Source organism: Barbatula barbatula, assembly GCF_947034865.1.
Source record: "Barbatula barbatula genome assembly, chromosome: 16".
In the NCBI taxonomy this organism is placed as follows: domain Eukaryota; kingdom Metazoa; phylum Chordata; class Actinopteri; order Cypriniformes; family Nemacheilidae; genus Barbatula; species Barbatula barbatula.
Window position 1 is genome coordinate 594,640 of NC_136779.1, and position 14,645 is coordinate 609,284.

A 14,645-nucleotide genomic window follows, 5' to 3' on the forward strand; every position below is an offset into this window, starting at 1 on the left:
AGAGAGAGAGAGAGAGAGAGACAGAGAGAGAGAGAGAGAGACAAAAGCACGTTCATGTGTTTTGTCTGAAACATGCAGCATCTCAAACTGAAAATATCTTGGTCACACATAACAACTGATGGACACACATAAAAAATAATTTTAAGAATCTTTGAAATATAAGGAGTTAAGTACACCCACAGCTTTGCCTCTCTATTTACTCACACGTGTTCAGAATGTTCTTTCCTTAGTAAAACCAAAGATGTCCGGCTGCTCTTATCGGACATAAAACTGAAAAGAAAAGCTTCTGTCAAGCAACAAAAAACAAACAAACATAAAAGCATAATTACACAGTGCTTATTTTACATCTATTCGTTTAGCAGATGCTTTTATCCAGAGTGACTTACAAATGAAAGAACATTCATCATTTTGCTTTAAGGGCAAAAATAAATGAAATGTTACATTTAGTAATAAAAATGGAAACGTGAACAGAGTAATCGAGGAGGTTTAAATGTTATATAATGTTGAACAGTGGAATATTAACTGTCAAGTATTGGTCAAGGGTATTCAGAAGAGGACTGTTTATTTGATAATTGGAAAAAGTGTTTTTTTAAAGCATTACAGTGGAATGTGAACATTTGGCTGAAGCTCTCACACATCGAGAGAAGGCCACAGAAAGAATTTTGTCTTGAACAAACATTATTCATTCAGTTTAAATGAGGTCATTCTCACCTGCTGTCGGGTTTCACAGTCTACACACACACGCACACATGTGCACACACATGCACACACACACCTACATGCATACGCATACACACATATGCCCGCACACACGCATACACACGCACATACATACACACACACATGCACGCATACACACACACACGCATACACACACACATGCACGCACACACTCGCACACATTAGTTAAAAATCCAGTAATGAGAGAAATGCGGTTTTCGTATCCATTTAGTAAAGCTGTAGCCTTCAGTCTCCTGAGATTCCTGTCATGTCAAATATAATTTCCTTATTTTCTGTCCTGACACTCTTCTATAGATGAACAGGTTGTCTCTGTCGCAAGATTTCGTGTGAAACTGTAGAGCAGTGAACACTTCACAGGGAGCTTCACAACACAGATGAAGCGAGATGTGAGAGTTTCTCTATACAGCACAGAATAAACTTCAGATGTTTGACACAGAGACACACTGTGTGTTTGTTGAAAGAATCACTTGTGAATGGACACAGATTGAATGTTACTGAAGAAGTGCTTCTTCATTATTAAACTGATGTCTTGTATTGAAACACAGACTGATCTGGACAGATGAAGTGATTGTTTCAGGATCAATATGTTTTGTTGGCCCTGGAAGAACATTAGTCAAAGAATCCTTATCCTAACAAACCATAAGAGCAAACAAAAGGCTGTTTGTTTAAACTTCAGCATTAAGAAACATGGAAAATCAATGGCTCATGCTCATATTTTATTACAGTTCGTTAAATCAAATTGGAATATTTAAGTCGCTTTTATCCAAATGCATTACTGGTGTGGATCTTGAGACAAAACTGATTTATTTTAAGATTTGTCAGTGCAAGTTATATTTAGTCAAGACAGCTCAAACATTTGTTTTAGTCTGAGACTACAGGCTTAAGCCTATCTGTGTTTAATTGGGTAATTGTTATAATTCTGTCAAAACATAAATGGAATAAAACACAAAATGTATTTGTCATTAAATTGAAATTCAAAGAGATTTGATTGAAACAAACTAATAGAATAGAATAAATGACACATTCCACTATATTGATGTACGTAAAAAATATTTAAATGCGTCATTGTGAGAGAATTTGACTTTAGGAGGATTGTAGATTATAATGCAAAATCACGATCATGAAATACTGTCACACATGTTATGATGTGTGAAGATGAATTGGTTTTGGTTTTAAGTGTGATCTTCACAAAATCCATTGATCATTGTTGAAATTGTGAAATATAAACATAAAGCTTAAAGGAATTGTTCACTTTCAACATACATTTTCCCCTGTTGTCATCCAAGATGTTTCAGTGCAGCTTCAAAGTCTAATCTAGCCGAACGATAAAAGTGTATAAGCTTTATAAACACAAATGCTAACCTTGGATTTCATTGAAGTCCACTATATGGAGAATAATCGTGTAATGTTTTCATTGTTCATCTTCGAGTTCCTCAAACAACTCTTTCTGTTATTTGTTGTATAAGCACATCTCTCTAGAGGTCCTACACATCGAAGCTCACGAGTCGTTGAGTTCAGATGAATATTCTTCAAGTTTCTCAATCGGTTTTAAGCCTCTTGTTTAGTTTTTCTTAAGATTTTAATATTCCGCTGCACACTCTCTTTCCCCATAAGCACTCTTATTCAGTGAAAAGCTCTCATTTAATGCATCACTATGTGAAAAGTCAGACTCCTTTCATCAGAATTGCCTGTAACATTCATTCATTTACGTTCATTGTGTTTCGTGCAGAAAAACCAACCGATTGTTTAAAACTGTAAAAATGAAACTGAAAAACTCTTATATTGATGTATCAAAGCTAAAGGTTAAAACAGCCCCTGTTCGTCCATCAGAACACATGAATTCTGAAGGATTGCAATTCAAATGATTTTCTTTATGTCTGCACACAGCCCCACATAGAACCTTTTATAGAAAATCTTATTTTATCTGTTTAAAACACTATCGCTGTTTAAGTTCATAGTGCATGAAGACTCATTATATGTGTCAAACAAAAGCACAAGTCCCGCAGGGTCAATAAATATTTTATTGAAAATTTCAGAGGCACAGCATGCATGAGCACGAAACAAAGAGTGAAAGGTGTTGATGTGTCTGTGTGTGCATGGGTTGATCTCAGGTCAGGATGGTGAAGTGATGTGGGATAGATTCAGTGTCTGTTGTCAGTGGATTACACCTCACATCCAGACTCTTCAGAGATGACATGAGAGAGACTTTCTCCATGGGAAGTTCTAGCACAGAATGAGCGAGAGATCAGTAAAGAATGACATTTACAGCAGTGATGTTCTTACACAATAACACACGATACGAGAATAAAGATGCAGCAAACATGAACTGATAATTCTGTTAAACAAGATCTCTGAATCTTCAAAGTCACATCTCACATTTAAACACATCAATCACGTTTGAGTCTCATAGAACATAACGTCTATTTGGAGCACGAGCAAAATGAAGACTACTTTGGATGGGGGTATAACAATACCCTCACGATTCTATAGTATCGTGCAATTGTGAACTAAATAAAAAAATTAACTCTGAAATTCTCAATTTCAGTGACATTTTGTGTTCAATATACAAATTTTTATACAATTTGCAACATTGAAAGATCAATTGAAGCTTGTCCAGTTTCATCTTAACAACATAAACAAACGTTACTGCGGTACATGCCCACTTTTCTGACCCCAACTGGACTTCCGGTACACATTCACAAACAATAGAGCGCCTGTAGATTATTTCACAATCAAGAGAAACCCAGAAGAAGTGTTACTCGGCTAAACTTGTCTCTATAATATTTTGAATTTAGACTGGGATACCAAGATCAACCGCTAGATGTGAGTATATCATACGGTTTCTTAAAAAGCGTCCAAACATTCAACAAATTGTTTATTTAATCAAATGAAAGTACAACTAATTGTTTATTTAATACAATTACTATACAGTTGTATAAAACTGCATATTAATGTTACATTATCAGACACTAGACGAACACAAAACCGTAAGTTTACTGGGGGTCGGCACGTCAGATGAAACGATCTTTATAAATGAATTAAAACTAAATAGTTCTGTCGCTGAAAACTAAATTCAATTTTTTTACAAAAAAATCTTATTAAAAAGGAATTAAAAACACGTCATAAAGAGATAAAAACCCCCAAAAAAGCATATGAAGAGATTGGTTACAAAGTTCTCATTTTGAATCCAAACTCTTCATATTGACTATTTGAGGACGTGTGGTCATAGATTTGTTGAATTTTGACTCTTAAGACATCTGAAAGGGTGAATTCTAGAAGGAAGTTTGTAGCTGATGAAATAAGATAACACTGTCAAGACTTTTCCTGATGTTTCCTTGATATTTCTTTCTTTGCCGCGTCTGTGTGAAAAGCTGCACCATCTCAGATCTGAATCAGAAATGAAGAATGTGTGTTTATGATCCGGGCAGATGATTCTGGAGGTTTCTCTCTCAGTCTGTTCATGGTATAATGTTGTATAGAGACGAACTGTATCTGTGAGGTTTGTTACTTTGAAATAAGAAGCTTTCATCTTCTGTATCTGTCAAGTTATCACAAAGCAAAAACATCGTCATGGAAACTACGATTTTGACGTAAACTTTCCTTTACTTACCACAATTTGCTACCTGTTTTTTTTTTATCAAATCTTTTTTGAGGTTTTAGTATTAGTTACATATGTAGAATGACTCAGACAGTCAGCTTTACAACCCGCTGTAGATGTTTTATAGAAACATCAGCGAGAAAAGTGCAGAAATATGAATCTACCGTTAAGCAACACTGTTCTTCTGTAGATTGATGCACGGTGAGCGTCTCACAGTAGATAAATCATACAAACACATGTATAATACAGCAGATGGCATCAGCTGGTCATGAATGACAGACCATAAACAAATGCTGATCATAGTGAGACAGATTTAATAAATGATGATTTCCTCATCGCAGATTTATACACAGCCTGACCAAACTTCACTCAATCTCTGACCATCATCATGAGTTTCACTCTCACATGAATGAATCGGTGTATGTGAATGCAGTATAAACACAAGGGCAATTCCGTGAAAATGTCAGCCTGACCATGAAAAAATATGTTTTTATCAACAGATATTAACATTTGATGGTTCAAATAACCATGTGAGGTCTCTCTTCAAATTTGTAAAGCATTTGTTTGGTTTTTAGGATTGCCACATCCATAACGCTTCATATTCCTCATAAATGGACACATGAAAATAAAGTAACTATTTGAACCCTTCTCCATTCATTGGGTATTATTGCTTCAGGATTGTGCATTTTATTTCACAGAAATCCTACAAAGTTTGTCGTCTCCCAAAACACGTCCTTTGTTTATCTCCTTTTTTGTAAATAGATGTGAATCTAAATAAATGTGTTCATAGACTGACATTTTTTGTTTTGTTTAGACTCTCTCAATAAGGGTTTAGTCAAATATAAACAGATTTTGTTACGTCCATAACCTTGGAATTTCCCAGATGTAGTTTCAGTATGATTATATGAGGGAAGTTCAGATGAGAACTCAATGTGTTCATTTGTCAAACTTTAATTGAGTTTATTAACCTAAAGTCATGTGATGTTTGTTTATAAATCCTCACACTTCACAGGTTTAGCCTCCATTTGCAATGTCTAAAGATGTGTAGTCTACAGTGGGTGCGTGTGACACAGATGTACAGAGATGATGGCTACAATGTTCTTTACACAAATAAAACAATGTTGATGTTTCACACGAGGGCGAGTAAATGCAGTTTCGTGTCTGTACAATAGAGTTGTATAGAATGTGATTTCTGCTCATGTCACCTGTGATCTGGTTTCCCTCCACATTGATGTTCTGAAGACTCTTGACACACGTGAGGTGCTCGGGGAAAACCGCCAGTCTGTTTTTGGAGAGGTTGATACTGATCAGATGCTCCATATCACCCACAGCGTCCGGCAGCGAGGTGAGGATGTTACCTTGCACATCTAGATCTACACAAAACAACCTCTGGATTCATTTTCTATAAAACCTGCAAGATAATTCTGTATCACTTCAGCAAACGAACACAAGTTCAAAGCAAACACAGCTCTGTGAAGCCGAGCAAATCTAACACAAATGACAAGATGTTTCAATATTTGCTTTGGCGTCTGTGTAAATATGAAGGCCTAATAATAATGTATATTCAATTTCATTTACATGTTTCAATGAAAGATGCTTAGACGTGAGACATTTTTTTTCATTGATACATTATGCCGATGTTTTTATCCAGACTAGTGCATTTAAGGTTGAATGATATTCTTAATCCATTACTATTACACTGCTTGAGGATCATGGTAAACAGATCGGTTGACTTCGGGCTGATCGTTTCTTAAAACTCGATGCACTTTGGTACATAAAGCGATGGCGTCAGGGTGTGCATTACATTTCAATAATTCACCCGTCATCTGAAGTCAATTACTCTTCACCTCTGAGACGTGCTTGATTTTCCTAAAGGCTACAGAAGGGAAAAGATACCAAGCTTTTTTTTCATAAACCATTCGGGTGATCTTACCTCGTAACTGTGAGAAGGTATGGAAGAACTTGTTGCTTAAGGCTTTGAGCTGGTTGTTGGCCAGAGTGATTTTGTGGATGTTATCCGTGCAACTGCGCAGCATTTTGAAAACGCCGTCAGGAAAACTGATGAGGTCGCAGTCGGACAGATCTGAGAGAGAAGCGGATTCATTCAGACATTAGAAATCAGTCTGTAAATATGAGATGTGCAATGAAGAGATTGTGTAGACTCGAGGACTCTCGCCTCGTAATAATAAACAGCTCCTGTTGTGCAATCACTCTGAAAATCAGCAAATACCACCGAAGACCACTGGCAAATCAATCCTATAATCTGAAAACACGTGTGCGGATGTTCGGCCTCACAATAACACTGATTGCAGTGACCGTTTACTTTTCTGTCGCTCTGACATGTTTCATATGATGATTAATAGCAAAGGACACTTCATAAATTGGTTAATGGTCAAAATCAAGTGCTTGTTATTGATGGGAGCTCTTTGGAACAACTGCGCCATCTGCAGGAGTTTAAGTGCGGAAAACCAATCATTGTCTGTTAAAAAAAAATGTTTGTTATACCTTCTGTGTCATACCATACAATACTAAAAGACTGTTCGAACTTTTTTTAAGAATTCGTCCAAGAAAATATCAGAAATGCTAAATGCTCAAAAAATGTTTAAAGGATAATCCTAAATAATTTTCCGAGTTGTTCTATGTTCTCATGTCACAGTCCAAACTAGACTTAAATTTTCTTTATTTAAAAATCTATTGGTTTAAGGGGCTAAATTTGGACCCACTGTGAGTTCTGGACAGCTTTTGTGCATTTCTCCTCGCACCCACCTAACCAGTCTCTGCCCTCCTCCATGGTCTCGTTGATCCTCCGGGCGACGTTGGCGACGGCCTTCGCCATCTTGCGATGTTCAGCTAAGGCCTGAGGAGTGATTGATGCTTTAAGAGAGACTCGGTGACTCGTGCGGAGGTGAGTGACAGTCAGACAAGAGCCACACACCGCTGTTAACCTGCCAAAGCACACAAACATGCAGTGACATCATCACTAACTTCCCTACATCATGAACATCATATGTCCCTTAAAATACTGCACAGTGAAATATAAAATACTGTGTCATTTGTTTTCTTTTAGTGAATTATAAGTGTCTTTTAATTATAATATATATATATATAAATACATGAGGTAAAATAAAATGTCAAAATAATGTAATGATATATTGATTAGGATTATGATATGTTCAACAGATTATATATATTTACCCAACCTTACATGAATTAAATTATTGTCATAATGTGTGATTTGTTCTTGTATTTACTTCTTTACTTAACAGTTGCTATTCAATATTATGACATTAATGTTAAAAGATTTAATTTGACCAGTCAGTTTTGAACTATAGGTGTAATAACACCACTACCAAAACCATTACTAAACATTTGTAGACTTGCTTTAAATTAAAATCTATAAAGAACTTTAAGTCATTTAAATTAAAACTCTTCAAATGTTTATTATTGGTTAAAGAAAGTCTAAAGGTTAGTCTAAAAACTTTATTTTGTGACATATAAACTCGGTATACAACCATAGGTTTAGCTTCCGAAACTGACATGAAAATGTCTCATGTCTTTAGATAATGTTGCAATAATTACTCAAAGTAATACTAAATAACAAGATGCATTTATTTGTGAAGCACTCAATAAAAACCCGTTTGACAGATACATCCACAGACAGCTGAGCAGACAGATATAGAAAGTTATTTATAGCACGAGTATTAATGCATCTGATATTATTACACAGCGCAAAACCAGAAAGATTATATTGTAATGACTCATGACGTCACGCCATTCATTTCCTTCTGCAAAATAAGTAAAAGCGTTAAAGCAGCGATTAAATCAATCGAACCTCTAAAAAAGCACCGCAGTTCCTCACAAGCACACATGCGATGTTCTCTCACCCTCTCCATCCACCCGACAGACCCCTTACATGTGTTTAAACAACGTGTTTCTGTGTGTTTATGGCGTGTCGTGCGAGACCAGCAGTATGTAAACGCGGCTGCCGGATTCCGCGTGCGATTGTCGCAAAACACATGGCAGCTTCACGACAGAAGATCCGTGGAGACCAGACAGAGCGGTTTAAAACGATTTATTTGTTAACGCTGTATTTTTACACGCAGTTTTTATAGATACGTTTTTGTACTTATACAAATACAATTTTAAGTGATAAAACGCGAACTTTTAATCGTTTAAGTTTTTGCTTTATAATATTTTTAACAGCTGGCAAAGAACATCTCACGTTTGCTCAAAGCTTACTCGTATCTGCACAATTTATTTTTGTTTTTTTTAAATAGGTTTAGTAAATTGTACACCTGAAAACACGTCGTACATACCCCACCGTCCTGTGTCCTCAGTGTTGGTCATGAGATCTGACATTGAAAAGCCATTCCAGAATGTCCACGGCAGGTCAGGACTGGATTGCACTTTTACTGTGGGACAATAGAAGGTGATTGTGGTTGACCCCTGACCCTTTATGACCCCACAGAGGGCGCAGGCAGAACTTTACTGAGCGTGGACTCAAACCCAAAGTTCAGATCTTTAGGAAGGTTTAATCTCTCCTGTTTTTTATTATACTGATGTAAAAGGCAGAATAAGACCACAAATGTATGTTACTCAAGAAAATTTGTTAAATTTACTCCATGTCATCCACGATTGCAGATGCAAAATTGAAGGAGTTCAGTACTACGAAGAATAGAAAGTCAATCGCAACCTCATTCAGATTCTTTAATGTACATGTTTTATTTCTTTTAGCAAAAATAACATTATTGGGCTGACCTCTGTTCTTTATAGAAGAATCCATATATTATATTTACATAAATATCCACGTTTAATTTACGCATTATATACAATAAATATTTACATAAAGTCTCCACCTTACGGCGTAACTGTGAATACATTGACAGTGCTTGAGATGGTCCATTTAAACAGTTATTATTTCCTATTCACTCTTAACGGCTTCTTTTCAAGGCCCATAAATGTTCGGAACAGTTGTCTGGATAATGATGCAGGCTGTGCTTCCTGTTGCCCGTGGGCTTTCAGGATGTTCTCGGGACGGGCAATTTGGCAATTGACACGGAGGAAACCACCTGCCCTGGCTGCTGCCGACTGCCGCATCTCGTTCAGTACTGCTCTTCCCGGGGGGATGTCAAAAGAAGCCTTTACGTTTCCATCCATCAGATGCAGCCGCACTCTTCCACGACCATGTCTTCATGATGTCGCAGGATTAGCTCTCCGTTTTCATAGTATAACATGCTGAGGGGGCTTATCTTGGTGGGCGCGCAGCAGGCCGCAGGGACTCGGTTCGGATGGTAGTACTTTAACAAACTCTGGCGGAGAAAGAGAGATGAAGAGATATTTAGATGGACAATTCTAAAACGCAATATCATTGAATATTATAGGGGTTGGAAACACAATGAGACACTATGTACCTGCATGTAAGCGTGATTGGTGGGTTGAAGCTCCTCACCCAGAGGGTTCGGACAGCTCCCTTCACAGCGGTACGCGTTGTACTTCTTAGGGAAGACGATCCAGGAGCCCCATCCGATCTGATTGAAGTCTACGTGCATGTCCACTCGTTTACACAGAGAGCTTTTATCGCCCTGATTCTTCACCAGCTCGGGGTTCCTCATGGGCTGACCTCTCCGGCCCCTCTTGCTTTTGTGCGCTTTCTCCTTGCGCACCTCTTTACCTTCGGTGTTAAATAAAAACTTGGACTTCTCGGCCGTGTGCAGTAGACTGGCCTTGTCTGCCGCTCCCTGCAGTGTAGCCGTGTGCGAGTATATAAGCAGCATGGCTTTGTGGTGGATGCCATCCGTGTTTTTCAGAGCGTGTCTGCCGGATCCCAGGGCTCTCTTTGTCTTCCGGGGTCTCGTGTGGGAGAGTTTTGAGCTGGTCCAATCCAGCAGCAGGTCTGTGACGTTGTAGACTCTCCAGTGGTGAGAGGAGCTCATCAGAGAGGATGCGGAGAGCACACCTAACGTCTGATTCTGTTGGCAGACAGCAAGCTGGTGGCACGGGACGTCCTGTTGGTGCATGACCTCCACTGTGACGTCGGTTCGGTTCGTTTCTCTGGGTATACGAATCCTCAGCTCGGCAGCTTGTATCTGACGCTCGGAGAGCACAGACGAGAGGTCAAAGTATGTGATGTAGTGTCTGCCCTGGCTGGTCAAACCTAATAAACAAACAGAAAAAGATGTACAAACATTATTATATGGACATCTTTGTTTTAAGTGATCAAATCATATTAAACTGCATGAAACAAATGCATAAAGAAAATGAAGAAAATGTTTTTTATGAAGATCTTGTCTTGGTCAGGTTTGGTAAGGTTCACCCAATTAAAGCAGCCCTTCTGATATTTATTTTTCACCAGGGATGAATGAGCCACATGTAGTGTACACAAACCTAAAAGTAATGAGGTGATTTGTGACAGCTGAACACACACACTTTGATCCTCGTGTATGGCTCTTGTCCAGTGAAGTGTATTGGAGCTGTACATTTACATAAAAATTGCTAATTGCTTGGGTTTATCTAATAAGTGACCCTGGTTGTGTTTAACATCTCATCTGTGCCCTGTAGTTAGAGGTTTTATTTTAAATCTTCTCAATCTAAATGAATCGATCGATTATAAAAATGCCAAAAGCCAATTTCGACGAAGGCGTGGTGAAGTAGTTTCACGTCTCGCTTTAAGTCATATATAAATATGACACCATATTGATTAATGTCGTGTAGTATCGATCAGATGTTAAAGTATGTTAACGGAGGGCCAAGGCGCTGCCTCGTTAATCCGTTTAAAACAAACACGGGATCGAAACCCATCGTTTAACACCTCCGCCGCGCTCCGCGTGTTGCGCGCATCCCCATTCAAACCCGCAGCCTGCGCCACTGCGCCCGCGCTCGGAACCAAGAGCACCTAATCTAATCAGCGACGTGTGAAAAAGACCTGAGGGCTGATGTTGATTTGCCTCTAACAACTGATTTGTATAAGGATGTCTGGCGAGGGTCTAATCCACATCACCAGAGAGGGGTTTGCGCACGGCATTAGTCTTCGAGCTGATCCTGGATTTATTCAACCACGAGCGAGATGTGGATTGAAGGTGTCTGGCGCTGAGATTTGACAGCCGGGAGCCACCGGGACCCTCAACAAAAGAGCCGCAGCACTTTTCACCTCAGTGCGCAACTCCAGTGGCTCTCCAAACCCCCAAATCTCCCGACCTCGCTTTAGAAAGCCCGAGATCGTGTTGCTCGACACGACTGAATTGAATAAGCACTTTAAATCAAACCTTACTCTTTGACAGGATGCTCCGGATTGTGTCCGCTTGCTCGTGGTCCATATAATCCACGGGACGCGTCTGGTTCGTCTTGAAATTCCGATAGAGATGCATCATGTAGGTGGGCGGCCGGTGGGTCCGGTCCGGTCTGGAGAAATGCGCTAATATAGTCCGTGCGCCATGTAGATGCGTATTATTGTGCATTCCCGATACTCCAAGAAGCAGAAGTTGCCAGCAGGCCAGGCGCAAAGCTCCGAGCACATGCATGATGGACTGAACTCGGAATGACAGGTTGAGGGGTCCACGAGCGCTTATATACCCCCTCCCTCTGGCCCCGCTGCTGCATATTTAACAAGTAGCAGAGGACATTAAAGGAAATTGACATGCCATGACAGCTCATCATCTATTCATGTGGTAATGCGATGCATATTTTACAATGAACAATTAAACACCTTGCGCACCGTGACATCACCAAAGTTGCTTTTGTTCTTTGAAGACGGTAATGGCAGTCGAGGGCACTTTACACGAGTTACATTAAAGTGACATGCTTGGAAGACACGAGCTTATTTTCATTCTTGCTTTATCATAATTAGGATATATTAGCAAGACTGCTTGAGATAACTGTGCAAGCTTAATATGTTTCGTCAATGCTTTAAGGGGATTGTGTATTTCTATTGATAATAGGTATTGCGTTAAACTCTTATCGATGTGGTTGAAAACAAAGGAAAAACATTAATGCAACTTCGTGTTTGTCACTAATTGTATTATTTCCTATTTTTATATCAGTATTATGTACCATTTTAGTGCTTTAAGTCAATACAATTCTTGTGGAGCACAATTTCCTTTACAATTTTAGATTATTTAAGCAGAACAACATTTCTTAACATTAATCCATCTTTTGAAAGCTTGTCAAAGTTTCCTTTGATATTCAGATTGACTAAATAGTCAAAGAGCATTTGGCATTAGCAATGCATTAATAAATACACACACATATTCAGAGTTACACAAACATTTTATGAGCATGTGTGGATCGGAATTTAAGAGCCCCTCAGCGCCAGTCACACACATACACCCCTTAAACACACGCATGCTCAATGAGAGCCTCACACACACACACACACACACACCACGAGCGCTGCTGTGAGCGCGTGAATCCATCACACAACAGGGCTTTTGCAGGATTGTGTGTTTTCTGGGATCAGTTGTTGTGTTTTGATGACGAAGGTTTCATTGCAATGGTGAGTGAAGAACTTTGACTTTCTCTTCGCGTGCACAGATGTTCATGAAACTGCATTGCCGTCGTTCCGAATCCGAATCGACACGCCAATGTGTTCAAACAAACCGTAGCTTCCATGCAGCGGAATGCCAGTGCATGCATTCGTGCATTAAATTGCAAGAAAATTGTTCGCTTAGTACAACGAGTGTGTGATCTGCGAATTGAAGTTTGTAAGTGAAACGTAATCGGAAGAAACCGCGTTGAAAACTCCGGTTCATTTCAGCGAGTCGTTTTAATGAACAGACTCACCAGAGTCACTGATTCATCCACGCGTGACATTTGGCTGCTGCTGCTATTGTTGTGTATTGAACAACATATTTAGTGAAGTGTTGCTCTTTGAAGTGTATGTTCACATTATATAGATTTTATGGATTACCTCATTTGCTGCGTTTAAAACCGAATCATCGAAAAACTGACTCGGAAGAACGATTCGTTCATGACTCGTTCGAAGGATCAGAGGCTCGCTCGCGTGTCGCTTTGTAGCACTTCTGTGGAGATCAAAGAAGAGGAAAACCAGCGATTACAGTCACAATCACGACCATCATCTTCATATTTCAATCATTTCTAAGCTTTATCACACTATGTGTTGGATTCAGAAGGTGTTTGAAAGAGCGAGAGCGGGTAAAATGCAGGTAAATTCACAAAAAACTGACTGAGGCGATGTGAAAAGATCCGTTTGATTAAAGCGTAAAACAGCCCGAGTCATATGTCGTCTCAAAGTTGAAATAAAACACATATATAAATATATATGTGTATATGTGTTGTAGTATTCATATATATATACATTATAAGTGAAATAACGTAAAGAAAAAAATCACGTTCGTCCTACACGTACAAATAAAATGTCCTCGACCCGCAGAAACTCCACATTAAACAAGATAATCTATTTCTAACTATTGAACTTGGACGAAACCAAAATGTAAGAATCTTATCAAGCTATGTAATATTAGTCTATTGAAATGCTAATGATCGAGAGTCAGGCATATGAAGATTAATGGTGATGAAGTTCGTTTCGATACTCGTGTGTCCATTAGAGATCTGTGAAGATGTCAGTGCGAGATTAGAAGAGTTTGCTTTAGGGATTGAGATAAAGTCAAGTGCTCTTGTTAGGGTTACAGCAGACCCATTAAAAACACGTCTAGATAGAAGCATAACAACGACGGATGGAGCGCGTTATTTGATAGATACTTTACTTTTCCCTTCTTTACATTCAAACCAGTTATGTGTTATTTTGCAGAAAGATTTTTGACAGTTTTAAGTGTTTCAGGGATGTATGTTTAGTGTTTATAGGGATTTCTTTAGATTAAAACAAATATATACTTGTTGCTCTTTAAATAAAGTTAGTAAAAAAGCGAAACCACACATTGCATGAAGCCGAATATAAAAGTTTAATAGATAAACCTAATGTGAATTTAAGATGCTTTTCCACATCTTCTGTCTGCTTATAAAGCTCATAAGACCTTTCCATTCTTTTTAATTCCATACATTGAATTTATTATTTGAGGGAGACCGGGGCTAGTTGTCACACGTGTTACCACAAGCTGTGAGTTTTGTTTGAGAATTCGACCTAAACTTACAGTACAGGATCATCAAACATTAGGGCAGTTGTCATCTATATCATGCTGTTGAACCGTGTTCAGTATTTCTTATAAATTCCTTGAGTCTGTTTGAAGTATTTAGTACACACTGAGATTATTGTGAGAGATTGCTTTATTTAGGTGGTAATATAAAAACACATCATTTTAAACCTGACTCCAGGATCAATGTATGTTAAACGTAC

The 14,645-nt window shown here is 38.5% G+C and overlaps 3 protein-coding genes across 7 annotated transcripts in view; 1 reads left to right on the plus strand and 2 right to left on the minus strand.

Annotated features, from left to right (window-relative positions):
- Positions 1-2,744: 2,744 nt before the first annotated feature.
- lrrc20 (leucine rich repeat containing 20) lies at positions 2,745-8,737 on the minus strand. Of its 5 annotated transcripts, none has more exons than XM_079476021.1 (5): positions 8,656-8,737; positions 7,106-7,284; positions 6,273-6,422; positions 5,545-5,712; positions 2,745-2,964 (listed from the first exon to the last, which is right to left on the minus strand). In XM_079476021.1, the coding sequence occupies exons 2-5, from the start codon at positions 7,173-7,175 to the stop codon at positions 2,849-2,851; spliced, it is 504 nt and encodes a 167-aa protein (XP_079332147.1). In that variant the 5' UTR covers positions 7,176-7,284; positions 8,656-8,737; the 3' UTR covers positions 2,745-2,848. The 5 variants fall into 5 exon arrangements, with proteins under 5 accessions (XP_079332147.1, XP_079332145.1, XP_079332146.1 ...); XM_079476019.1 differs by having other exon boundaries at positions 2,745-4,128; positions 8,656-8,721; XM_079476020.1 differs by having other exon boundaries at positions 8,172-8,658.
- A 295-nt stretch (positions 8,738-9,032) lies between these two features.
- ndr2 (nodal-related 2) lies at positions 9,033-13,393 on the minus strand. Its single transcript, XM_079476860.1, has 4 exons — positions 13,242-13,393; positions 11,607-11,929; positions 9,751-10,493; positions 9,033-9,648 (listed from the first exon to the last, which is right to left on the minus strand). The coding sequence occupies exons 1-4, from the start codon at positions 13,244-13,246 to the stop codon at positions 9,496-9,498; spliced, it is 1,224 nt and encodes a 407-aa protein (XP_079332986.1). The 5' UTR covers positions 13,247-13,393; the 3' UTR covers positions 9,033-9,495.
- pald1a (phosphatase domain containing paladin 1a) overlaps positions 12,654-14,645 on the plus strand; it is a 29,205-nt gene continuing 27,213 nt past the window's right edge. Inside the window, exon 1 of the mRNA XM_079476857.1 lies at positions 12,654-12,827. The gene's annotated coding sequence lies outside the window, so the exon portion shown is untranslated. The remainder of the gene's footprint in view (positions 12,828-14,645) is intronic.